Here is a 27,402-nt window from a genome sequence, read left to right as displayed (position 1 = left end):
CTGAAGGTAAGAAATATTGTTGTTGTTAATATCGGAATCAGTAATATAGTTTGCCAAAATATCCTTTTTAATAATATCAATGTTTATGTTAGTGTTATGTATTTTAGTATGTATTTTATATGTATATGTTTCATATGTTTTGTTTTGTTATGTTTTGTATTTTATTTTAAATATATGTATTACATTTTTAGAAGTTAGAAATTTTTTAGAAAGTCAATTTTGCGTTTTAGTACCGTGGCGGGTTGTGGGTTTATAGGGGAATAGGGTGGGAAGTAATTTAATTTTAATAAAGTAATTATTAATTTTTATTTTTTAGTATTGGTAATTAATGTATTGTTAATTATTAATTGGTAATACATTGTATTAATTATGTGATAATTATTAATTGTGTTAATTTTTTAGGGGAGCGGGTAGTAGGTTTATAGGGGAATAGGGTGGGAAGTAAATTAATTATAATAAAGTAATTAGTAATTTTTATTTATTGGTATTGATAATTGATAATTTAGTGCTAATTAATTATTAATTGGTAATACATGTTTAATAATTGATTTATTGATTAATTGATCATTATATTAATTGTGTTAAAAAAGTGGAGCGGTTTGTGGGTTTACAAGGGAATAGGGTGGGAAGTAATTTAATTTTATAAAAGTAAATATTAATTTTAATTTATTGGTATTCATAATTAATTTATTGTTAGATAATTAATTGGTTATTTCATGAAAAAAATTGCTATCCAACACTTTCCCTACAGTTGAAGTCTCTGGAGTGGGAATAGTAATATTAACCCTTTCGCTATCCAACATTTTCCCTACTGTTGCACTCTCTGGAGTGGGAATAGTCATTTTAACCCCTTCGCTATCCAACACTTTCCCTACTGTTTTACTCTCTGGAGTTGGAATAGTAATTTTTACCCCTACGCTATCCAACACTTTCCCTACTGTTGCACTCACTGGAGTGGGAATAGTAATTTTTACCCCATGCTATCCAACACTTTCCCTACTGTTGCACTCTTTGGAGTGGGAATAGTAATTTTAACCCATACGCTATCCAACACTTTCCCTACTGTTGCACTCTCTGGAGTGGGAATAGTAATTGTAACCCCTACTGTACCCAACACTTCCCCTACTGTTGCACTCACTGGAGTGGGAATAGTAATTTTTACCCCTTCGCTATCCAACACTTTCCCTACTGTTACACACTCTGGAGTGGGAATAGTAATTTTATTCCCTCTGCTATCCAATAGTTTCTCTTCTGTTTTTGTTTAGGTAGTGCACAATTTTTTTTAAAAAGATAAAACATATTGTATTTTTTAAATGTGTTGTATATAATTTTTATATTTTTATTTACATTATTGTTGTATGTGTATATATTTATAATTAATAAAATGTTTAAATGTTTAAACAATGTATAAGTTATCAAAATATTTATTTATGAATATTATTAAGTATATATTATATTTATATGTATATGTTTAATTTATTTTTACATTATATGTATTAGTTATAATTTCTAAACATTGTAAAATATTTTTAACTATGTTTCTTTTAATTATATGTATTATTTACTTTATTTTACATTATTTTCTTTACATAAAAAAAGATCTTTTTAACACCGATATTTTTGACATCTGTATTTTTAATTCGATATTTTTGTACTTACCATAATGTAGATAGGACTTCGCTAATCTGGACATCAATATTCTTGTGTCGATATTTCTGTACTTCGATATTCTGACTGTCAATATTCTGTCAGTGATCCCCAGTTTATGATGTCTGGCAACCTGCTTGTTCATTGGTAGGCAAGAGCATGGTTTTGACCAAGTAATCATCAGAGGATCAATGAGGGCTTCATTAAATGATGTAGGAGCTCAGATGTTGCTGGGCTTCTAAAATTGGAAGCTGAGCTCCGCATCTGAGTCGGAAGGCGTGGGAAGAAAGTAATTAGCAGTGTGCAGGGGTAGCGCATATAAGCGGCTAGGTTCTGTACTTCCAGGGTACTGTGGAGTGAACACAAAGCCACACAACGTCATCTAGCTGAGCACGAGAGCCCGGTTATGAAACAAATCTCCAGATCCAGTATGGCACCTGGGGGATATTCTAAGGTGAGGAACCAGCAGTATCTATTATAACATGTACTTAAATGAAACAAACACAGATCAAAAGTGCTGATTGTAGTAAGAATTTGTGCAATTATTGTTTATTAAAAGTTGGCAGGTGAGCATTAAGATTATCAAGATTGAATGAATGTGTGACCAGTGTCACATGAATATATGTATGTATGCATGTATATAGTATTTCTCTAGCGCAAACCTAGCCAAAAGGCAGCAAAGTGTGGTACCTGGTCAAAAACAATCATAACATTAACAAGTAAGAGGTGAGGCAGCTGGCTTGTGGATGGTTAATACACCGTGACATAGTGCTCTATATAGAGGTGAGTCTTCAACTCGTCCCTAAATTCAAACAGCAGTGGGGAAGCCCTGGTGGATATCTGGGTGTTGTCCCAGATCCTGGGTGCATAGATGGAAAAGACCTGCTGCCTCATTATTTTTCTTTTTTACAATTCTTAGTCTGCAGTCTGATGGTATCCTAGTTGCGGGTGTGCCGAGATCCACCATAGATGGTGAGCGGGTGCTGGTTGCAATAGCTCTGTAAATTATGCAGCTTGCTTTGAAAATGGCGCAGGTTGGCAAGTAGAGGCGATGGAGCTTGATTAGGATGGGGGTGATGTAATCAAATTTTCACAGGCCATATATGAGACGGGCTGTAGCATGTTGGATGAACCTAAAGAGCGCCAGTGTGGAGTATGGGAGGCCAGAGGGCAGGGAATTTCCACCATCCAGATGCAAGACAAGGACTTGAACATCAGTTCTGAAGTCGCTTTCTTAAAGAAAAGATTTGACTTTCATTAGAAGAGGGAGATGGTACCAGACTTTTTTTTAGCAATTTGTTTCTTAAAAGTGAGGTTGGTGTCCAGGGTGGATTTAAGTGACATGGCATTCGATGAAAGTTGGAGTTCAAACCTGTCAAGGTTCATGTCACTCAGCAGCTCCATGTATAGGCTCAAGATGACAGGAGTCAGTATGATAAGGGTTAATACTCTTTTATAATGTATTTAACACACCAGATGGTTAGTGGGCTTTATATAACCTGGTTTCTTGAGCCACCCTCTCTTACTCGAGAAGGGTTGCTAGGCTCTGCACCTTGACTACTCAATGATACCTCAAATTCTACACTCCTACTTTACTATATTCCCCCTGCAGTGATGTTTCCTTCTGTTCTTTGAGTTTCCCAATAACCTAGGGTCATTCTTGTCTAGGTCACCTCATGTAGAGATGGGATTAATTCCTATGCATTACATTAATATAATGTTCTTACTAACTCCACATTACTACATCATAACTAGATGGCCAACAGGTAGAAGATGTGATTATCAACATGCTCTACCATCGTCAGCATGAAATCTTCATTTTTTTGTTGGCGTACCAGTGGACTAACCTTGTCTTTGCTGTGGTGCTCCCCTGCATGGACATAAATATCCAGGTATACCCTAATCCTGCACGCCTCTCTGAGGTGGACAATGCAAGTGCCAGAAAGGTCCTAAAACTCACCCCATTGACAAGCACACAAACAATTCTTAATTTGTACCGGATTGTTCAATTTATGTGTTTTGTAACTACAGCTGAACAGAAGCATGCAATAGCTCAGTAACACTTTAAAGACTGCCCTTCTTCTTTAACTTGGTGAGTAAAAAACAACCGTGAACTTCAATTCGTATAACACAGAGGTACTTGTGTTGGAGGGGATTCTTCCATATTGTATAATGGCCATTCTGCTTATGACCCTACAGCCAATATCGCTGGTCCAGAATCCAGGTCTCCTTTTTTATAAGGACCAACGCTGATTCCCCAAACTTCTCAAGGTTCTTCTACCTCCTTTCTTAGTCTGAGCAGGATTACGAAGAGTCTTCCCTATGTTACAAAGCATGCTCATTTTCTTGTGATCCTAGCCACTGTATCCTATTGTAATTCACTTCACTTGGGGCATGGCTGCTGCTTGGTCTTCTGCCCTGGCCCCTATTTCCAATCAATTGAATAACCTGCATTTAATTCCTATTTGGAAATTAGCTATGTTTAAAAGCTTATGTATCTGTCACCAAGTAGTGCATAATCAAGACCGAGGGTTAATGTGGGCTCCATTTTCCTTTTGCTATCATATGCTTCATTTTCAGTCCTCTTTGTTTTCTCAATATATTCAAAATCAGGAGAGCACATCTGGGTGGTCATTCTTTTTCATAGGTGAAAGCTCAAGCTTCGAACCCTCTTTTGACAAGCATCTGCCAACCATGTGGCATTTAAGAAACAGATGAAGACCTGGTCTTTTTCCAGTGACCAGCTTTTTGTATTTTTTGCATTCTTAAGCCAGGAAGCCCCCGCTTTACAAAACCAGGTAACTCCTATGAACCAGGCTTCCGTGCCTTGCAAGCCAGTAACTGGGTGCAGCAAGGCACCATGTTAACAGCATCAAACGTACATAAATCATCGATAAAAGCACTGTTGATTCACTGGGGATTTAGACCTTTAACCGCTTCAAGTACTGGCAGATATAGATTGACTTGATAAGGCTTTTGGGACAGATTCTCACTGTGAAATTGCATGTGTGGGTGGGTACCCAGATAAATATCCTTCTGCCACACCTTCAAATTGATTTCTTGGAACGTAGCAGGGCTTTTGTCCAAGTTGACCTGCCCAGAATGGTGCCCATTTATTGATACTTATGAAATGTGTCTATTTCAAGAAACTTGCCCCCAGATGCATCAGGCATCCATTTTGCGATTCCTTATTAGTGAAAAATAAGGATTTGCTAATAAGGAATAGCAAAATGCCATGCATGATGAACTCGCTTTAAAATGAGCTATTTCTTAAAATTCCTTAATTGCGATTCACCAATTGCGAGTCGCAATTAAGGAATACCTCCCTATTCATTCCTATGGGCCTAGAGGCCCATAGGAATGAATGGGAAGACAATCTCAATTTGCGATTCTCAATTAGAGAATCGCAAATTGAGATTGCAATTTCAAGGGTGCCAGGGTGTCAAAAGGACACCCTGTTGCACCCCTGAAATCTGTATATGGGTACATCTTGCACACACACATGCCCTAAGGGCATGTCTGTGTGTAAAATGGAACTTTGAAAAATGCACTTTAGTGCATTTTTCAAAGTTTTGGCAAATTACCATGAAGTTCAACTTCATGGTAGTTTGCGCCCTCTATTAGCGAAATTGCTAATTTTTTTACTTTAATGCATTGCATTTAAGGAATCTCAATTTGAGATTCCTTAAATGCAATAGCAATTTAAGTAATCGCAATTTAGCGATTTCTTAAATTGCGATTTTTGCATTTGGGATGATGCATCCCAAATGCAACAAGCATTGGAAATGCAATAGGTCTCGCAATAGAATAGTTAGACATTTTTCTTTTTGCAAATGGAAGAGTGGCGTTGCGTGGATGAGTGGCGTTGCGTGGATGAGTGGCGTTGCGTGGATGAGTGGCGTTGCGTGGATGAGTGGCGTGTGTGAGTGGCGTTGCGTGTGTGAGTGGCGTTGCGTATGTGAGTGGCGTTGCGTATGTGAGTGGCGTTGCGTGTGTGAGTGGCGTTGCGTGTGTGAGTGGCGTTGCGTGTGTGAGTGGCGTTGCATGTGTGAGTGGCGTTGCGTGTGTGAGTGGCGTTGCGTGGATGAGTGGGGTTGGAATGCAATAAGTATCGCATTAGAAAAGTTGTAGTTATTGGTCTTGTAAATGACATAATTTTTTTTTTTTGCGATGTTAAAATTGCTATATTGATGGCTTTGTCATTTACAATGCCAATAGTTATAACGTTTGCAAATGTGACACCTATAGCATTTGGAATGCAACATGTTTAGTATTTACGTGACTTATATGGCAGCTCTGGTCGTTATGCTACATCTCTAGATAGTTTTATCTTCCGCAAATGTGACACCTATTGTAACACAATATGTGTTGTGAGGGTGAGTGAGGGTGAGGGGTTGAGGGTGAGGTGTTGAGGGTGAGGGGTTGAGGGTGAGTGAGGGTGAGTGAGGGTGAGTGAGGGTGAGGGGTTGAGGGTGAGGCGTTGAGGGTGAGTGAGGGTGAGGCTGAGGTGTTGAGGGTGAGTGAGGGTGAGGCTGAGGTGTTGAGGGTGAGTGAGGGTGAGTGAGTGTGAGGGGTTGAGGGTGAGTGAGGGTGAGGGTGAGTGAGGGTGAGGGGTTGAGGGTGAGTGAGGGTGAGGGTGAGTGTGGGTGAGGGTGAGTGAGGGTGAGGGAGGGTTAGGGTGAGGGAGGGTGAGTGAGGGCGAGGGTGAGTGAGGGTGAGTGAGGGTGAGGCTGAGGGGATGAGGGTGAGTGAGGGTGAGGGGTTGAGGGAGGGTGAGGGTGAGTGAGGGTGAGGGTGAGTGAGGGTGAGTGAGGGTGAGTGAGGGTGAGTGAGGGTGAGTGAGGGTGAGTGAGGGTGAGGGGTTGAGGGTGAGTGAGGGTGAGGGGTTGAGGCTGAGTGAGGGTGATTGAGGGTAAGGGGTTGAGGGTGAGTGAGGGTGAGGGGTTGAGGGTGAGTGAGGGTGAGGGGTTGAGGGTGAGGCGTTGAGGGTGAGTGAGGGTGAGGCTTAGGTGTTGAGGGTGAGTGAGGGTGAGGAGTTGAGGGTGAGGGTGAGTGAGTGTGAGGGGTTGAGGGTGAGTGAGGGTGAGTGAGGGTGAGGGGTTGAGGGTGAGTGAGGGTGAGGGTGAGTGAGGGTGAGGGGTTGAGGGTAAGTGAGGGTGAGTGAGGGTGAGGCTGAGGGGTTGAGGGTAAGTGAGCGTGAGTGAGAGTGAGGGTGAGTGAGGGGTTGAGGGTGAACGGTTGAGGGTGAGTGAGGGTGAGGGTGAGGTGTTGAGGGTGAGTGAGGGTGAGGGGTTGAGAGTGAGTGAGGGTGAAGCATTGAGGGTGAGTGAGGGTGAGGGTGAGTGTGGGTGAGGGTGAGTGAGGGTGAGGGTGAGTGAGGGTGAGTGAGGGTGAGGGGTTGAGGGTGAGTGAGGGTGAGGGGTTGAGGGTGAGTGAGGATGAGGGGTTGAGGGTGAGTGAGGGTGAGGGGTTGAGGCTGAGTGAGGGTGAGGGGTTGAGGGTGAGTGAGGGTGAGGGTGAGTGAGGGTGAGGCTGAGGGGTTGAGGGTAAGTGAGGGTGAGTGAGGGTGAGGCTGAGGGGTTGAGGGTAAGTGAGCGTGAGTGAGAGTGAGAGTGAGGGTGAGTGAGGGGTTGAGGGTGAACGGTTGAGGGTGAGTGATGGTGAGGGTGAGGTGTTGAGGGTGAGTGAGGGTGAGGGGTTGAGAGTGAGTGAGGGTGAGGCATTGAGGGTGAGTGAGGGTGAGGGTGAGTGTGGGTGAGGGTGAGTGAGGGTGAGTGAGGGTGAGGCTGAGTGAGGGTGAGGGGTTGAGGGTGGGTGAGGGGTTGAGGGTGAGTGAGGATGAGGGGTTGAGGGTGAGTGAGGGTGAGGGGTTGAGGCTGAGTGAGGGTGAGGGTGATTGAGGGTAAGGGGTTGAGGCTGGGTGAGGGTGAGGGGTTGAGGGTGAGTGAGGGTGAGGTGTTGAGGGTGAGTGAGGGTGAGTGTGGGTGAGGGTGAGTGAGGGTGAGGGTGAGTGAGGGTGAGTGAGGGTGAGTGAGTGTGAGTGAGGGTGAGTGAGGGTGGGGGTGAGTGAGGGTGAGTGAGTGTGAGTGAGGGTGAGGGTGAGTGAGGGTGAGTGAGGGTGAGTGAGGGCGGGTGAGTGAGGGCGAGGGTGAGTGAGGGTGAGTGAGGGTGAGGCTGAGGGGAGGAGGGTGGGTGAGGGGTTGAGGGAGGGTGAGGGTGAGTGAGGGTGAGGGTGAGGGGTTGAGGGTGAGTGAGGCTGAGGGTGAGTGAGGGTGAGTGAGGGTGAGTGAGGGTGAATAATAATGGCACCTCAGCACCGGTGGTGTGAATGCTCATAGGATATTTTTGACTACTGTACATTCTATTGGATACGCTATTTTGCCAGCTCACTGTAACATTAAAACTGGTTGGTTTAAGTCTAACAAAAAATATGATAAAGCTGCACGTGCCTTTTCTTTTTTAAATGTGATGCAGAAGAAAATTATCCATGACCAATAGGACTCTGTCAGTACTGCAAACCTAAGTTACACATACGTCAGTCCGTTCAAAACGAAGACCACAGTTACAAACGGCAGCACCATTCTCAACTTCAAGATGGTGACTATTAAGTTTGGTTCTTTGTTTCAACCAGAAAGTCACAGTGAAAAAAATGAAACTTATTCTTCCATTAGTCACAGTGGGTGGGGCTGAGTCGAAAAATAAAGTGTAGTGTAATCTGCTGCAAAAACGAAGGATTTTGCATGCATAAGAATGGAAACACTTGCCATGTTGCATTATAATCGTTAATAAAGAGGGGCACAAAACAACTGTTTTTGTCCTCTTGTATTGAAATAAACATCGTAAAAGGATGATAATCGCGTGGTAAGCTACACAAACTTGATTCAGTTTAGCTTTGCCGAACTTGTGTGGTGAGGGAAGGCTAGGCCTGCTACTTTTGGTGCTATAATGTGATGTGCAAAAATATTAGTACCATTTAGAACAAGGCTTAACGAATCATTAACAAAAAAGGAACATGTAGAAATAAAATCGTTCTTATGCAACCTGTTCCTATCGAATAACTTAAACACTATTAAAACATGCTCACTAAGTGCAAACAGGATCATTAAAATACTATGACTAATCAATAAAGAGACCTGGAGCAGGTTCTATACAAGATGGACAGATTGTGGCTGGATATTTCTTAAAGGGAGTGGGGCGGACATTTCCTTTCCAAACAGCTTCGCGCGGCCCATATGTCCAAAGAAATAAATCAAAGATAAGACCGGCTGATTGTACCCGCGTTGGTGGGATTCGGAGGCAGTGGCACAGATGCCGCTGATATGCTTTTAATTTAAAAGTAAAGCTTTCTTATTGTAAAAATGATTTAAGATGCCAGTGATAATGGGATGAGCTGGATGAGACTACATGTGTTCTGTCGGGGAGGGGTGGGGGTGGGGGGGTTGGGAATTAGGGAGGGCGCTGACAAATCTTTATCAGCTACAATAGCACACAAGTGCGCGCTGCATACAAGGGCCGTTCATATCTTCGTGGTTCTCATTTTTCACAGATTTGCGGGGCTTAGCTCGACATACGGATGGCATTAAGAGCATTACAGATTTAAAAGATGTGATCATCATGAGAACAAGAAGAGAAAGTCTGCAATGAACCCAGAGCTGGGCGAGCAGGAGGACTTTCCTTCATCTGGCACAGATATTCGACAGCACTTGACAGAAATCAAAGGAAACCCGTTTGACGGCCATCATTACGAGTGCTTACCCAAAACCCAGACACCAAAATTAGTATGAATACAAAATCTCCCGTTTTATTGAATAAATAGTAGTGGTAAAGGATGTACAATAAATAATTCTGCTGGATGGTCTGAGCATTCCACTAGAAAAGTCACCAACAAAGCGAGTTTCCAGCAAATCCACCGATGCAATACAATGCAAGTATTGTGTGAGCAGTTTTAGCTTTAGCTTTAGACAGCTGCGACACGGCAGGCAGGGGAGGAGAGTAGGAGGAGGAGGGGGGAGGAGAGTAGGGGAGGCACGGCCTAGCGGCCGTGCGCTTGAAAGTAGATCAACAAGATTCTGTGATCTGCGACACGGCGGGCAGGGGAGGGGGCGGAGCGGGGAGAGCGGCATGTGGGTGTGAAGAAGCCGGGGCCTTTGAAGTGAAGCTAAGCTTCACTTCAAAAGGTGTCGGAGGAATGCGGCTGAGGGAACAGACGGCGATTGCGGCTGAGGGAACTGATGTGCACACGCTTTTAAGCTCAATGCACATGCGCATTGAGCTTAAAAGTCACGGGCACTGCAAGGAATCGCCACGATTCCTTGCTTGTTAGTTAAAGGTTGTTTAAGCCGCAATAGGCTCGCAAGCTCGATGCGCATGCGCATCGACAGGCGAGACCTAAAAATACCGGTCGCAAAGGGGCAGATTCTGAGAATCTGCCCCTTTGCGAGCGGATTTTAGCTTGATTTCACCTGGGCCTTGGTCGTTAAGACCTTGGTACTGTGTAGGATTCACCACATACTGCCAGGTAGCTGTTACATCTTGGAGCGTAGACCATCGGGGAGTGTCACAATTTGGGTTAAACCCACCCTGTCATGTAAGATCCAGGAAATTAAGTTATGCTCGCCTGACTTGCTGGGTGTTAATTAAGTTCTTTCTCATAATGTCATCTGTAACATCTATAATGTATATTGCAGACCTGTGGGTCATAAATGAGTTGGGCAATTGAGCTGCTGTCCTCGCACTTAGCAGCACTCCCAGATTGGATTGTAAAAATTGTGGGTGGTGATTTGAATTGCCTATTTGAACTACTTGACGATAGCATTGAGCCTTATTTAACGGAGGAATATCTCCTCTGGCCCTTTCTGGAGCTAGTGATCCCACCTGTAAAACAGTGGTCTCCACTGGCCATTTAACTTAATGCACTCATGTTGAATCAGGGCTTAAGAGCCTTCAATGGGGTCAAACTCGGATAGAGGGGACAACCACACTATAAACCGCAGAGCACAAGTCTCATAGACTACACCTTGCTTGATGTTCGCCTTTAGATCAAATAAATTGACATGGCTGTAATACCCCGATATGATAGCAATCATAATGTGCTAGCCCTTGATCTGAGGATATTGGTCCCCACTGCCCGATACATCATGATGAGCCTTTTGATAGAATGCTAACCATGACCACTAATAGATGCAGGCTTAAATTGAGTGCATTGTCTCAATCCAAGGAATCAGTTCAAGAATTATACAATTAAGTTGCTGATGATATATGGGGTTTGATGCCATTACTAGAACTGCCTTTGGAGAAGGGGGAGGTTTGACCAACATTAGCACTCTCCATAATCACCTGTTTCGAAAACTAAGACAGCCTATCAGTCAGGAGACATGTTCCCCCCACCTGGTATAGCAGTCAGTGTAGTGGTAGCGGAGCAAGAGCAGTGCTCACTGAAGCCATCAAACAGCAAGATAGGTTGTTGATCCAAGCAACCAGGAGGGCATAGAAAAATGCCCTCCAGGAAGCAAAGAGTGAGTGGGAGTACAGGAAATGGGAGGGCTTGCTGGCCGTGGTAAAAGGAGGTGACCACCGTTCGTTTTGGAACATTGTCTCAACTGGCAGCGCCAAAGGGTTTTGTCCCATCAAAAACAACATCACGATAGTAAAGATGCATAAGGGCTCTCAATATCACCCAATGTCACCAGTACTCCAGGTTTATAACAGCCAGGCCTGTACTGAGTAGAACTATGAGGCCACAGGGAGGTGACCACCTTGGTTGGAGTCAAAAGCTGCTTTATGCGTCAATTGACTGGCCTTCCCATCAGCACACAGCTGCTCCCCCTAAGGTTAGATTTGGAGCTATGAAGCATTGCAGACAGAGCTAGTGTAAGGCCCCAGTTGTATTGGGGAAGGCTTTGGGCCACACCAGAGCTCTGTGCTTACCAGTCAGGCTTAGTTGAGGTGCTACGCATCTCAGGCTCAGGCAACATACCTTAGCTCAGGCACATAAAATCAATTCTCACTAAAATTGGACTGGAGAGAATGTGGGATGCTCCCTGGGAGGCCTGTGCAATCACTAAAGAATCAATAAAAAGAGCGTACTGGCAACACACACTGGGCATAATGCAAGGCCAGCCTAGCGTGGGTCCTCTGATGTCGACCTCCCTAATGTTAAAGGACTGTTATGAGGAAGAGAGGTTCCTGGATGACACAGAACCTAAAACTGGCCGGAAGCTCTACCTGCAATTTGGGTATAGGACCCTGCTGCTCTCTTCCATTACAGCAAGCTGAGGGAGTGAAGCACGGCCAAGAGGCACGGCAGTGCCCATCCTGTACTGACCCAAAAGAACCAGATAAGCATGTTTTATTTTTCTGCCCTATATACCAGGTGTTAGGAAAAAAAATGGATCTTACCACTCTGCCGTAATATAGGGGTCAGGGATTTTAGAGAGGCTCTGCAAATTTCAAAAACTGACACTAGTCAATGTGTAGTCTTTTGTGGTCTCGCAGTTCTTCCTTGCCATGTGGAGAATCAGGCCCAAAAAAGTACTCCAACACGTGCTGTCAGATAATAATGACCTATTAAGCATATATCTACTTTTGCTTATGTATAGCTTTTTTTCATTTTATGCACCTCTATCTTTAAGGTAACATCTAGCTACTCGCTTCATATATGTCTATTGTGAGAAGTTGGCCTGATATATGATGCTCACTAGTTCTAGTGATCACCTTGTATCAGTCCAAACAACCCTTATGGTGATTGGTTGTATGTCAACCTGATAGACCAGCTATCCTAGTAGCGTGGACAAAAGCAGTCTTTAGGCTAAACTCTTTTGGCATGTGAAGCCAGCTGTTTTACCACAATATAACCCCATGAATACCAGATGAAAGGACACCACACAGGTTGTTATGAAAATAAACGATATATTTATTAATAACAACACCTCTGAACTCTTTATGAGGTCAGAGGGCTAAGCACATGACAATACTACAAAGGAAATACGAGTTCGCACAATATCTACAAGTGTGCCTGAGGGGCACGGCAAACCATATACTCAAAACAATGGAATGCGAGGAAGGAAAGTACTGTAAGGAGATCCAGAGGCTGGAGGATCGCTGGGACTTCGCTACGAACTAGGTAAGTAAGGAGCAGGAGGCCCACGGGACTCACGTGCAGAGTGGGAACTCTCACGCGGGATGCGTACCAACGTCTATGGATGCTACAGTTTACAAAGTTACGGATTCCGGACGAACCCGGCTGGATGGAGGGAAAACAACAGTGGACCTGGACACTAGGATAGTGGACCCAGACTTCAGCACCTAGAAGCTTTAGTTACCTAACCCACAGGCTGCGGGTGCATAGGGCTGAAGTTGCGTCGGGTTTGCTGTGTTGATCCCGGTGATGCCTGAAACAAGAAGTTGCTGGCAGGCAGCCAGATGGAGGAGTCCGGTGGTTCCAAGGATGGAACTAGGAAGAAGGAAGTCCTGAAAAGGAAGGGGACAGAGTCTCGGCCACTAGCCAGTGACGGTGCTGGAACCAGGAGGGAACCAGGTGCTGTCGCCGCGCTCAGGTGAAGGAAGGGTCGCTTCTCTCTGTAGCTGCGCGGACCAGGAGCTGTTCTTCACGACCAGGCTGGAGGCACGAGCTGTCCCACGTAGTCTGCTGCTGTTGGCGGTGTCGGATCGTCGATCTGGACAACTGGCCTTGGCTAATGCAAGCCACGCGGTGGAACAAAGATGGCGTCTGGTGTGGACCAGGAGGGTCCGGGGTGCTTCTCTTTCACAAGGAAGCAAGGGCCCGTCTGGGGGACCAGACTAGCAGTGTCGAAATCTTCGGGTCGTCGTCTCAGAGGTCACTAGCCAGCCGGCAAGTGACCAGACAACAGGAAGGGCAGCAACCAGGCAAAAGGGCCCCACGCAGATCACGGGGATGCTGGGGGGCTGGTCTTTGGTGCAGGAGCTGCGTCGGTGTAGGGCTTCTCAGACCCTGATGCACTTACTCGAGGGTCACTCGGAGGTCGTGCTGGAAGCGCTGTGCAGGTTTCTTCAAGATGGCCGTCTCCACGTTGCTCGTCGCACCCACGGGTCCCAGCTGTGCTGTGGATGTGGGTAGAGGTTAGAGAGGTCTGGTGGTCCGGGTCTTGTCGAGCTGGATCGTCGGATTCCGGGATGGAAGGACTTTGCAGCAAACCGCACAGGAGCTTGATGGTGCCTGCGAAGCAGGATGGTCACTCCCTGACCATAGGGGAGATTCTTCAGTCTTCTGGTGTCCAGGAGGTTGAAGGTCAAGAGTTCTTCGTGGAAGTTGTCAAGAGTAATCTAATCTGGAATGGGACCAGCTCCTACCTTTATTCAGCTAAAGGGGGTTGCACTACGACTAGGTCCCTCCCCTGGGTGGGACCAGGAAGGGGGGTGGTTACACCCCCTATCCTTTGTCCAGTGTACCGCCAGAGCTGGGGCTGGAGTGCCCCAGCAACTGGTTGGAACCGGTGTATGCACAGGGCACCTTGTGTGCCCCAGGCATGTCTCATTCCTTTCAGCCTTGGCCTACCAATACACAAAATCCTGTCTGGGGTGGTGCTAGCACCTCCCAAGGCAGGAAACCCTTTGTCTGAGCCTCCCTCGCTGGAAGGACTCCCAGCAGCAGGAGGTCAGACTTGTGTCTGTGGTGGCAGCATCCATTTTGTGATGCTGAGGCTTGAGTTAACTTTAACCGGGGTTTACAGTTACATACATGTCGTGTCCCTCTAGAAGGGTGGAATGCTAACCCCGTCGCCAGAATTGGCGAGGGGTTAGTATTCCAATTCGTATGACACCTTACTCGACATGTTTTGATAATGCTATGCCAAAGTTAGCATTTAACCGCGAGGATTATAATGCACTTAAGAGTATATGGTATAGCGTTATCATGGAACAGCTATAAGGACTTGGTTCCGCAAGCTGCAAACGGGCTCAGCTCATGCCAGAGCACCATCTCACATAATTTCAAGCACTCTGCCTTCAGGATTGATAAGGCCTGCCATAGGAGTGACTGATAGGAATATATGTGTCCATTTTAGGGTTAGATATAGGAATACTATATCTAAAGCAAAGGGTGATTACACCACCTTGCCCCAGCTGTCGTGCAGCCAGTTGTGTCAGATTTGGGTGGCCAGCCAGGGGTGGCATAATACATGCTGCAGCCCCTGGTAGGCCCTGGGTACACCTATGCCCTGGATACCTAAGGTATACTGTACAGGGACTGGTAAGGTGGCCCAGTACCAATTGGTAAATGCACCTAGGGTACATGGTTGTAATTTAGAGAGAGAACAGCTAGGCTGTGGGTATGATTAGCAGGCCCACAGCCAGGGAAAGTCGTAAACCAGTGAAGCAAAAAGCAAAAATCTGGGGTGGACATGGGATTGCAGACCCCACTCTCCTACATCTATGGTTTTACATTTTCTATGTATATCATATTTGTTGCCATTTATATTCTGACTTTAACAATTGTGCATTGATGTTTTTATGCACTTCGATGACAATCTGCCGAGTAAAGTTTGTGTGAACTAAACTGAACAATTCAAAAGTTACAATATTAACGATCTTTTTTAAATCCAGGTTCACCCAAAGTCTACACAATCCTTCCATATCCTTTAAAGGGCTCTAATGTGCACACACTGTAATATATAAGGTGTATTAGATTTCTGCTCAAAGGTTTCCCCCTAGAACATCCCAAGGGTCACTGTTGACTTTGAGGCTGCAACTGACCTGTGGCTATGCGATAGTGTTCCATCCAGTCATCCAGAATGTTCCGGATCTTTCTCTGCAGCTTCCTCAGTTCTTTAACAGCATTAAAATCACTCACGTGACTTATATCCACCTCTGGGATTTCTAGGGTCTTCACCAACTCTGCTAAAAATAGCTTATTCATTTACAAAAGAAAAGATTGCATATTGTTATTAGTTATTTATAGCATTTCTTGATAAAATCAACAATATTTCTTCCTCAAGAGTGCTGATAAGAGAATAAGTATAACTGCTCAAATCCCTGTTTCAATGGCTATAAAGCAATCAAATAACACATGAAAATGAGACATGCGTCTGTTTGATAAGTTATGCTGCTGCTAAATACATATATATTTGAGAACAAAGGGGAATTTCTGAGCAAATTATCATTTGTTGCTGAAGGGCACTGTTACCAATCAAACCAGTTAGCGCCCAAAATCAATGTCTTAAAAATGCATTACAAATGTATTGCTCATCATCATATTTCCCTTAATCTGTCATAAAGGTTAGTGTTTTAATGTGCAGTTCACTCATTATAAATTGTCCTATCATGTCTTCTTACCAGTATCGAATGAATCATCCTCAACGAGTTTGTAAAATATTTTGCAAAATGTAAGCAGAAAGTATGAATGGAGTTAACAGGGGTGCCTCGCTTGAAAGACAATTGTCTCTTGCTGTTAGTATTGTTAAAAATGGCATCTGGCACAGTCCTACTTGTATTAGTACTAGCAAGCAGAATTAGTAGCATTAGTAGTTTGTGTAGCACTAAAAATAGCATAAGTGCATGCAGCAGTGCCACAAAGAGACAAAGCACTACTACTAGCTGCAGAAGTACCTTTGGCAATCATACTACTGCTAGTAGCATTTAAAATAGTAACAATCCTGCCGCTATTAGTAAATAACGGTTGTTGAAGTTATAGTACTAGTAATAAGAAAATACCTAGATGCGTCAGGTAGGTATAAAAGGCCCTTAATTGTTAATACCATTAGTAATAGTAGTGGCAGCAGTAGTAGTATCTAGAGGCCTAGGCCCATTTTTATCAAGGTTTTGCATCACCCTTGTACCACGCAAGGGGATAAATGAGATTTATCAAGCCACGTACGGCCATCTTGCATGGCTTGATAAATTTAGAGTAACGTAAGGCAGCGCAAATCGCTATTTTGTAACATGAAGTCAATCTGCTCGCTCATTTTAAGGCACACATATGCATTCCCACTTTACCTGGGTAGTTAAAAAAACCTTTAGGACCATAAATTCTCATGGGAATATTGCACAAATCATCAATTCTTTCTTACTGGTCTTATATCATAGTTTGGGCAACATCCAGATTCCATTCTCTCAAGAGCAGCGATCATTCTTCTGACAATGATAACTTCAGCATTGCAAGAGAACCATACAGACCATGACAGATTATTACAAATTTGGCCTGTAGTGGAAGATTTCTCTTCCAGGTTTCCTGCAGTTTATATTCTAGAGCAGAATACAGCAAATGAATGAGTTTTTGATTATTTACAAAGAGTGGCTACTGTTTAGGCATTATATAAAAAGTAAGAGAGCACAGTACAGCATCAAGATTTAATTGTTGTTTTAGAGTTGCACTGGTTATTCGTGCAATCCGAGAGTGTATGTTGGCGAGGTGTCCAGTATAAATCCTTTTGGTTGCCTTCCACATTAGGAACCAGTAAAAAGACTGTAAAGGATCTTGTTTAATCATTCTTTCATAAGGATTATAAACTTTATGTTACAATTTCAGTGAAGTAATAAAATATTGCAGAAATCTTTACAACGCTGGCACTTGGCAAGTGGGACATATCAAACTTACTGCAAAGGATTCCCTCAAAAGCTTGTGTGTAAAATGTACATAAAGGTCCGTGAGGTGCCTAGGAACAAATTGCTTATTGTGAAATGTATAGACAGCTGGAAAGTACATGTGCTCACTACATTTCATTATGAGAGCATCACTCCAGTCATTGTTTGGGATCAGGTAACTTAAGTGCATGAGCTAACTGTGTTTGGGATTATAACAAGTATATGAGTGGAGTTAAGGATAAAACTGGGCAGGTGCGACTCGTAAAACTCACACCTCCAACTCATCTATAGTGGAGGATGTTGCAAGGTTGCAGGGCTGACACTCTGCAGATCACATTTGTGTTGCCTAGAAGTAGAGGTAACCATATCAAAGATGCAGAGTTTGTACTCCACAAGGAACGAGGAGGGAGTCTTGTTACGGCTACCCCCAGTGTCCATCTAAGCCAGGCCTGTGCCTTCCTACTTGTTTCACTTTATACCACATAATAGAGAAGCTCTGGGAAAGAGAGGGAGGTGGAACAGTCAGTTCAAAAGTTAGTGTGCACCTTTAAAAGGCCTTGCATTGATGCATACTTTAAAAAACGCATGCCTAAGTGGTCAATCCAGCCTGTCAAACTGTTCCACCTGAGTTGGATTTTTTCCAAATAGTTCTTATCCAAGAAGTATCAGAAATCTTACCTGCTTTTCTTACTGAATGAGATTTGAAGCACTATATCTTCACTAAATCATGTAAATGGGTACACATTGGTCTTGTTTGAGGCCTGCTTGCATTTTTTGGCTGTGGGCCTTATTTGTTGAGTAGCTGACTGGTTACTCCGGCAAAGCCTGGCGGATGTTCCGTCCGATGAATTGCCAGGCACTTGGCAGACAGGACATCTGACATCTTTTGAAGGCTTACCCTGCTCCCCCAACTCTAAATAACAGCCTAAGCCTTTTCAAAAATGCTTTTCTGGGTATTTAGGAGAGTCTGCACCATGTTTTTTCTTCAGAAAGGCAGAAGAGGATGGATTTTGTCACATAGCCAGTGAGGACCCAAACTCCACCCAGAGAAGGGCACCTGAAAACACACTTAGCATACTAAAGGCATAAGAAAGAAGATTAAGACAAGTAAGACGAGTCCTCTTGAGCCAAACCAGGCTGCCATAGGGAGGTTTTAATAAAGGGCCACCTACGCAATATTAGTCAGGTCTTTGACTATCTCTTTGTGTCTTCATCTGCAATTTTCATCTGAGTCTAAGCATGGCCAAGACATATGTTTTATAGAAATATTGTGTAAGTGGACTGCAGATAACCAAGGTAGGAGTGACACATAGATCACTTCATACACCACAATGCACATAGGCCATACTACAAAAACAATTCTCCAATCACATCCAGGTCCATCTGTAAGGGACCCACAGTCATGGCACTTTTTTGCTATACATATGCCGGACAACACAATAACAGGAAGTTCTGCACTGCTAGATGGGAGGATCTGATGATAAAGCATGCCACAATATGTAGGTGATGGTCTACATACCTACACAAATTTTATAACATAGTCAATGGAATAAAACAATAAACAACAATGAAGTGTGGAAACGCCATAATTATCTGTACTCAACGTCTTGTATTACTGTCAATGAGGACTGTTACACCATTCATCTTTCTTATCCTGACTAAAATTATATGTGACATCTATGAATGTGTTTTTGTACGAGTGAAGAAAGGTCTGACACTGCAACTATGAGCTGTCAATGTTGACTTTAAGTAGGGTGTGGCTGGAGAATTTGCCGGTCGTCACCTTGGGAAACCTACCATTCCCAGACACTTCTGAAAAGTACGCACTCTGGGGAGTCCAGGATAGTGTGCTTTGCATAAATATATATTTTCACATTTGCGCACCTCCACTACTGCAAATGTCAAAGCATGAATGAAAAAATTGAAATTCCACACATTTATGTGACTAAGTGACAGAAAACACATGAAAATACAGGGAATGGCAAATGCTTTACCAATCTGCAATTGCATTCTTCTCCAGATGAAAACATGTATGAGTGGCAGGAGTGGCCAGCACAGGCAACAGTGGTGGGGTGGTAGGGGCAGGGGTAGGAGAGAAAGTCAACAGAAGACGGGATAGGCAAAATTAAATAAACAAATAAAGCCACTGACTTTGCGCTCGCCACATTGCTGATTCGGCGATGGGGCGAGTGCAAAGTAAGTGGTTTTATTTAATTTTGCCTATTCTGTTGTCTGTCGACTTCCCCCCACCTGCCCCACCCCAGCCCCACCACTCTTACTTGTGCCGGTCACACCTAATGAGTGGGGCTATTTCCAGAGACAAGAACAGACTAAATCAGTCCCCATGCAAAGACCACATTTTTAGTACATTGAGTTTATTCGGTCAGAGTTCTTATCTGTTCCTATCTTGCGCAATAGAGGCAGCCACACAAGTGGGCTACATTTTTATCAGAAGTGTGGGAATGCTGTGATGTATGACTTTTGTGGATGCTCACAGTTTCCAGAATTTTCCCTCACAGAAATGTGAGAAAACCTGTTATTTATTGCCAATGTTTTATGTTTGCAGAGCTTTTTGGGTAAGAAAAACTGGTGAAATCCACATACGTCGCACCAACCTAGACTCTCCCTGATATCTAGTTTTTTTTAGAACTGTCTGGGGTTGGTAGGTTTCCCTGGGTGCTGGCTGGCCTGGGCACAAAGACCGCAGCTACTCACATCCACAGAAATATTGAAATGCCAAGGAAAATCTTGATATTTCCACAATGTATTTAAAGTGGGGCTTTCTTGTCGTGGGCGATAGGCCCACTCACACAAGTGGAGCACCGTTTTAAGTGGGAAAAGTCTTGGAAAACAGAGAAGTAAAACATTTCTTATCTACGATTAAAATTAAGAGAAGCGTGGAAAACAGAGTGGTAGAACGTTTGTTATTATCTATTGAATTCCAATCCATTTTTTGCTTCCACAGGTAACCCGTGTTAAAGAAAAAATGCATTCTGAAAAACATGTTATTATGGGTCACCTCAAACCAGAGTCATACGAATAAACACTACTACTCAAGTCAGATTCTTGGGCACATTTCAAAAATTCATAGTTTGCTTTTGTGACCTTTTTTCATTAATTCTTTTTTACCTTATTAATTGATACATTGTTAATACACCATGACAAATCGTTACAAGCTGCAGCTCAATTAATGGTTGTAGGAATGGCTTGTTTTTGGACTACTAACTAACATATTATATCCTAGTGGCAAGAAGAGTCTGACAGACGTTGATACTCAGCACACGGGTATTTACAAAAAAATGAGTTTTTTCAGATATGTCTCTGTAAAGTCAGGTGTTTTATTTAATCCTCAATGCATATCTGCGAGTATTTACATACTTGCTTTTTTATATTTGTGAACATAAAATCGGAGTAGAGATATATTGGAAAAACCTAGAGATGCATTGTGAAGCCTCAGAAACAAATAGTTGAAAGAGAGGACTTCATGGCTAAGTATAACAGCCTTAAAGCACTTTGAAGTACTCCATGATTCAGCTCAGTAAATCTTTGGTGTTTCTCGTTACTCATCCTACGTCAGATGATCTTTAATGAGCTTAATTGCTTTCCTTGTTAACAGGAATTATTCTGTTTCGACATCTGACCCGCCCGCTATTACTGCAAAGGACCTTCATGAAACATGTATGAGCCGCGCGCTGGAGCTCTGTAATATTACCTGGCCGACACAGGCACAAAACCATTCTTCACAACCATTTGAAGAATTAATATTGCATGCGAGTAAGTGGTTCAGAGGCAGCATTTCTTTTCTCTCTCTTAGAACCTTTTGTTTATCTGTTCTACTGACAATTCTTCAGACGCTGGCTCTACTCATAAAAAAATGCATCTATAATCTTGGGTGACCTATTGCACAGCTGATCTGATTTAAAGTGGCACAGGGCAGATTGTTAAAAAAAAAAATTGCAAAATAGGAACAGCACCCCATTTCCTTCAGGGTGACTAGGTGGTGAGATCATATAACAGAGGACTGTTCTTCGCAAGCGGAGGAGCAACTTCGGTACCACGAGGGTTATCTTGTTATAAGCGTCAGACCACATGACGACATTGAAAGGGCAGCTCAAGCTGTGCTATTATGGATTGGAGCTTTTAGGGTCTGCATGAAAATCTTGCTACTGGTGTTAAAGGAAATATCTTTTTCTGCAGTAGATGGGCAACCCAGACTCCTTTTCAGAGTGAGGCATCCCAGGTATGAACCTCTGTCAAGGGTTCACGCTGATCGGTAGCAGTCAGAAGGGGTTTCACATGCTCTATGATTCCTGTTATGTTATAGGGACAGTAGTGGGTAAACCCTAACAAAATGTAGATCCTACAGGTACACCATGGTAAAATTCTGGTAAACAGTTGAGCACAAACAATCCTTTTATAACCTAGCATACGAACATATGGCATATATGATAAATGATATATATGATATATATATACATATATATGTGTTTGTGTGTATATATATATTCACTGAAAAAACCATATGTTTCAGACATGTTATAGTTAGGAATTAGCATTTAAAAAATCTTTGAAATTCACTGAAAAAAACATTGGTTTCAGACATGTTATAGTTAGGAATTAGCATTTAAAAAACCTCAGAAATTCACTGAAGAAACCATAGGTTTTAGGGGTGTTATAGTTAGTTGGACATTTCACTCGTACAAAACCATTGAAATTCCCCGTTATAGTTTGTTGTACTAACTATAACTCACGCGCCCGCAGTCCACTGCTGATGATGTCACATATTATATCATTCATGACATGGTCAGTGACATCACTGATGACATCACTGATGACATCTCAAATGACATCACTGATGACATCATCCACGTGACAATCTGATACATCTTATTATACACTAGAATAACTTTTCACACTCATTATAAAATATGAAGTACCATATTTGAAACCATTGACACACCAATACAAGTTTCTCCCGTAGCCAATTCCGGGCACCGGGGACCCCATCCCCCGGGGCATGGCCAATTATTTTTTTGTTTTTTATGGAGGAGGGCTGCATAGCACCCCTCCTGAGGCCACTTCAAGGCCCTCGGACCCCATTCCCCGGGGCCGGCCTTTTAAAAAAATTATTTTTGTTAATGGGGAGGGAGCCGCGTGGCCCCCCTCCCGTGCCCCGGGGTTGGCCCTCACCGTTGGGGACCGTGGGGGGTCTCCAATCCCCCCACGGTGCCGCCGGCTCCCCGCATCCTGCGGGAGTCGGTGTTCTATCGATATCTGAACCCCATCTGTGTGTGTACCCCTAGGAGATGCCTTCACTTTGCACATGCATGTTTTGGGTAGCGCATGCGTGTTAACCCCTCCCATGCTCGTGACGGAACCGTTCCGTCACGAGCATCGGGTGGGCTGTGCTGGTGACGGAACGGTTCCGTCACGGCCCGCTCGCCACGCCTGCGCGGCGCGAATTCCTCGCCTGCTCTGACGTTCTAATGGGCGGGCGGGTCCGTGACGGAACCGTTCCGTCACAAGCACAGCTCACCTTAGGGCCGTGACGGAGTGGTTCCGTCACGAGCACGGGACTGCCGCGTGGCCCCGCCTCCCCCTTAGCGCCGCGGCGGAATAGCCGCCGCAGCGAAGGGGTTAATGTTGTACATGCGCACAATACGTCCCACCATCTGGCCGTGTACCCCTAACGTATTTCATTTTATTTGCGCATGCTCAATTACAACATGCCCAAGCACAGCTCTCACACCCAGTGACATCATGCTCAACCAATCATCGTTCTGCAAAGCATTTATAACCTTCCAACCTTCTCGAACTTTTCTTATTCCACAGTCACAGCCCTGCCGATAGTGTTCACTCCTTGCATCACGTCGCTGAACTCAAACTTTTCCTATTCCGCAGTAACAGCCATTGATAGAGTTTGTATCCACTTCTTCGTAGGTGAGCACTTTTTTTAAGGGTAATTAAGTTAATTAATCTGAACGATCTTTAAGTACAGCGTAAATGCACATTTTTGTTAGATTTGGCAATGCTGTTTTTAAGCACGCTTTCCTGCTTTTTTATATCGTTAACGTTGTCTTCGTAACCTTTGTTTCTTTGCAAATCACTTAATCCTGCTGCGTTTCTTTAATTTACCAAGCGCCACGTGGCTGCTCCCGCAGCAGTGTGCTACGTGCTGTTCAAGTTAATGCGATGTTGTTTTTCTCGTGTAAGTAGTGCGTCACGTGCCCCATGCATTGTAAAAGTAATGTTTTCGGCAATGGTATATTTTAGCACGGTTTCCAGATTTTGTATGTCGAATAACTTGCCTTGGTAGCCGCTGTTTCTGGGCAAATCACTTAATCCTCTTGCCTTTCATTATTTAAGTAGTGTGCCATGTGCTGCTTCCTCCCCATGCACTGCACATATAATCGATTGGCCAATGTTGTATTTTGGGACGCTCTCCATGTTTTTTAATAATGTTAAACTTGATTTGCTATCCTTTGTTCTGAGCAAATCACTTAATCCTGCTTCGTTTCTTTAATTTGCCAAGCGCCATGTGGCCGTTCCCACAGCAATGTGCTACATGCTGTTCAAGTTAATGCAATGTCGTTTTTCTCATGCAAGTAGTGCGTCACTTGCCCCATGCATTGCAAAAGTAATGTTTTCAGCAGTAGTGTATTTTAGCACGGTTTCCAGATTTTGTATGTCGAATAACTTGCCTTGGTAGCCGCTGTTTCTGGGCAAATCACTTAATCCTGCCGCCTTTCATTATTTAAGTAGTGAACCACATGCTGCTTCCTCCCCATGCACTGGACATGTAATCGATTGGCCAATGTTGTATTTTAGCACGCTTTCCATGTTTTTTAATAACGTTAAACGTTATTTGCTATCCTTTGTTTTGTGCAAATTACTTAATCCTGCTGCGTTTCTTTAATTTACCAAGCGCAATGTGGCCGTTCCCGCAGCAGTGTACTAAGTGCTGTTCAAGTTAATGCGATGTAGTTTCTCTTGTGTAAGTAGTGCGTCACTTGCCCCATGCATTGCAAAAGTAATGTTTTTAGCAATAGTGTATTTTAGCACTGATTCCAGATTTTGTTTGTCGAATAACTTGCCTTGGTAGCCGCTGTTTCTGGGCAAATGACTTAATCCTGCCGCCTTTCATTATTTAAGTAGTGAACCACATGCTGCTTCCTCCCCATGCACTGCACATGTAATCGATTGGCCAATGTTGTATTTTAGCACGATTTCCATGTTTTTAATAATGTTAAACTTTATTTTCTATCCTTTGTTCTGTGCAAATTACTTAATCCTGCTGCGTTTCTTTAATTTACCAAGCGCAATGTGGCCGTTCCCGCAGCAGTGTGCTACGTGCTGTTCAAGTTAATGCGATGTAGTTTTTATCGTGTAAGTAGTGCGTCACTTGCCCCATGCATTGCAAAAGTAATGTTTTCAGCAATAGTGTATTTTAGCACGGTTTCCAGATTTTGTATGTTGAAAAACTCGCCTTGGTAGCCGGTGTTTCTGGGCAAATCACTTAATCCTGCCGCCTTTCATTATTTAAGTAGTGAGCCATGTGCTGCTTCCTCCCCATGCACTGCACATGTAATCGATTGGCCAATGTTGTATTTTAGCATGCTTTCCATGTTTTTTAATAACGTTAAACTTGATTTGCTATCCTTTGTTCTGTGCAAATTACTTAATCCTGCTGCGTTTCTTTAATTTACCAAGCGCCATGTGGCCGTTCCGGCAGCAGTGTGCTACGTGCTGTTCAAGTTAATGCGATGTAGGTTTTTCTCTTTTATGTCGAATAACTTGCCTTGGTAGCCGCTGTTTCTGGGCAAATCACTTAATCCTGCCACCTTTCATTATTTAAGTAGTGCGCCACGTGCTTCTTCCTCCCCATGCACTGCACATGTAATCGATTGGCCAATGCTGTATTTTAGAACGCTCTCCATGTTTTTTAATAACGTTAAACTTGATTTGCTATCCCTTGTTCTGTGCAAATCACTTAATCCTGCTGCATTTCTTTAATTTCGAAGCAGTGTATTTTAGCACGGTTTCCTGCTTCTTTAACTTGTCTTGGTTTATAATCTCAAGATAACCGGTGCTGCCTTCATCTTAAATATATGGAACGTTATTGAGTATTTGAAGGGTCTATGTTCTGTGCTGCATTTGGGAAGAAAGGTAGCTTGAAAGGTATTTCATATTTTGAAGTTAGAAAGGTGGTGTAGTATTTCTGTAGAAACATCTTTCCTAGGAATTAAAGCTTGGTAGTCGAATGTTCTGAAACTTCAACGAGAGGGGTGAGAGGTGCTGCTCCTGTTCCCTGTGGCTTATAGGTAAGTGCTGCACCAGAGTGACAAGGTTTTGTGGTCCCCATTTGTAGGGCAGGTTTTATTCAAGGCTTAGAGTACTAGTGGTAATCATTGATATACAATTGACAAGTTAGTCAGCACTTTCTGGTACCACCAACTTGAGATAACTACAGTGCGTAGGGCCGACCATTTTACAAACAGAGTCCAACCTCTGTGTGTTTGCAAATCACTTAATCTCTCTGTGGCACTTAATCTCTCCCACGCTGATTGTGAAGCACTGCGCCACGTGGCCATGCCACGCACAAGCCTCATTGCTGAAGCGGCTTGTTTTCACTAAGTTACAACTTGGCATCTTCATCAAAGTGGCCTTTCCTTTGAGGCTTCCTTGTGGCCTCTGTTTCTGAGTATTTACAGCAACCACTTATTCTCCAGACCCTGAATGTGAGGCGACATGATTATGAAGTGCTGCACCACGTGGCCGTCCCTTCTTTAAAGTTTGTGAATACAGTGAGGGGTCAGGGGTGGGGGGGGCAGTTGTTATATTATTGGTGTATTCACTCACATATTTAGTTATTTATGGTATTGTAATGTACTGTGAGCATGTGATGATATTCTCTTAACCTTGTTTTTATGTTTATCCTCATTTTAAATAGAAATGGATGCCACTAAGTACCAAGATCTTTTTCATTATGTGAGACATAATGTGTATCCTGAAGGTTTCACTAAAGTCCAGAAGCATGGATTGCATAAACTGTCTAAAAAATTCACCATTGACGGTACTATAATTTTTTAATTCATGTTTTTTCATTGTAATGTTTTAAAACTGGTTAAGGAAAGGCATGGTCTCATTTCATGTAATTCTTTTTGACATGCATAGTTACTGTAAAATGTTTCTTTTCTCTTTTTACAATAGATGGTAGCTTGTTCTACACTGGTAAAGAAAAGAACACTAAAGTTGTCATTGGTGCTGAAGCAGCCCAAAAAGTTTTTTCTGAATTCCATTCATCTCTTATTAGTGGGCATTCTGGTATCAACAAAACGAAAAAAAAGCATGTCCTCCCGATTTTATTGCCCAAATATGGCAATTGAAATTGAACAATGTGTGAGTTATAATTTTTCTTGCTTCTATAAAAAAAAAGTATGTACATTTCCATTGTGATAGTCTTATAGACGTTTGTTTCTGAAACCTATATATTTCTCATTTAAATACTCGTTACACGTTTTCCGCCTGCACTTGAGATACAAAGTAAAAATGTTGTTTTGAATTTTTTTATTTGAAGACATGTCTTTCAATTTTCCTTGATGTTTACTTCTCAATTTCTAAATCATGGAAGTCTAAAAAGGGTTCTATCAGATCAAGGCCAGGAGTTTGTGAATGAAGTGAGTGACCAATCTCGGCCTAACATTTGTATAATGCAATGCTATTTCTGATTTTGCTTGATAAATATAATTATACCTATTTTTTTAGGTTAATTCAGAGTTATCTAAGCTTTAACAAATAGTACGTTCTGTAAGTGCAACCTATCACCCTCAGACAAATGGTTTAGATGAGCATACTAATATATAAGCTGTACACCTTCAGAGAAGGAGAGTTAGTGCTTCTGACAAATTGTAAGCGAACAACAAGAAAAGGAGGCATTTTGGAGCATAAGTTTACTGGACCGTACCGTATTGCCGATATGCAAGAAAAGCTTGTAAAATTAGTCAATAATGCTAGCAAGATGCCTTTACGTACAACTTATAATCTCGACATGTTGAATCAAAGCGAAATATTTAACATAACCATTCGTATGTCTCTAAAAGGTTTTCCTACAGATATTGAAGCGTCCCGAATATGACCAATGGCAGTTAGTGATAGAATCTAACCAAAAGTAACAGGACAGCTACAATTGTGGTGTTT

General features: G+C 43.1%; 1 protein-coding gene across 1 annotated transcript in view; it reads right to left on the bottom strand.

The window, feature by feature from the left end:
* The window catches only part of LOC144771275 (uncharacterized protein C3orf20 homolog), a 315,600-nt gene that overhangs the window by 146,581 nt on the left and 141,617 nt on the right, over positions 1-27,402 (bottom strand). The window contains exon 4 of the mRNA XM_078655868.1: positions 15,379-15,532. Within this exon, the coding sequence (XP_078511994.1) occupies positions 15,379-15,532 (154 nt within the window). The remainder of the gene's footprint in view (positions 1-15,378; positions 15,533-27,402) is intronic.

Source organism: Lissotriton helveticus, chromosome 1_1 (genome assembly GCF_964261635.1).
Source record: "Lissotriton helveticus chromosome 1_1, aLisHel1.1, whole genome shotgun sequence".
Taxonomy (NCBI): Eukaryota; Metazoa; Chordata; class Amphibia; order Caudata; family Salamandridae; genus Lissotriton; species Lissotriton helveticus.
This window is presented reverse-complemented; position numbering and strand designations above follow the sequence as displayed.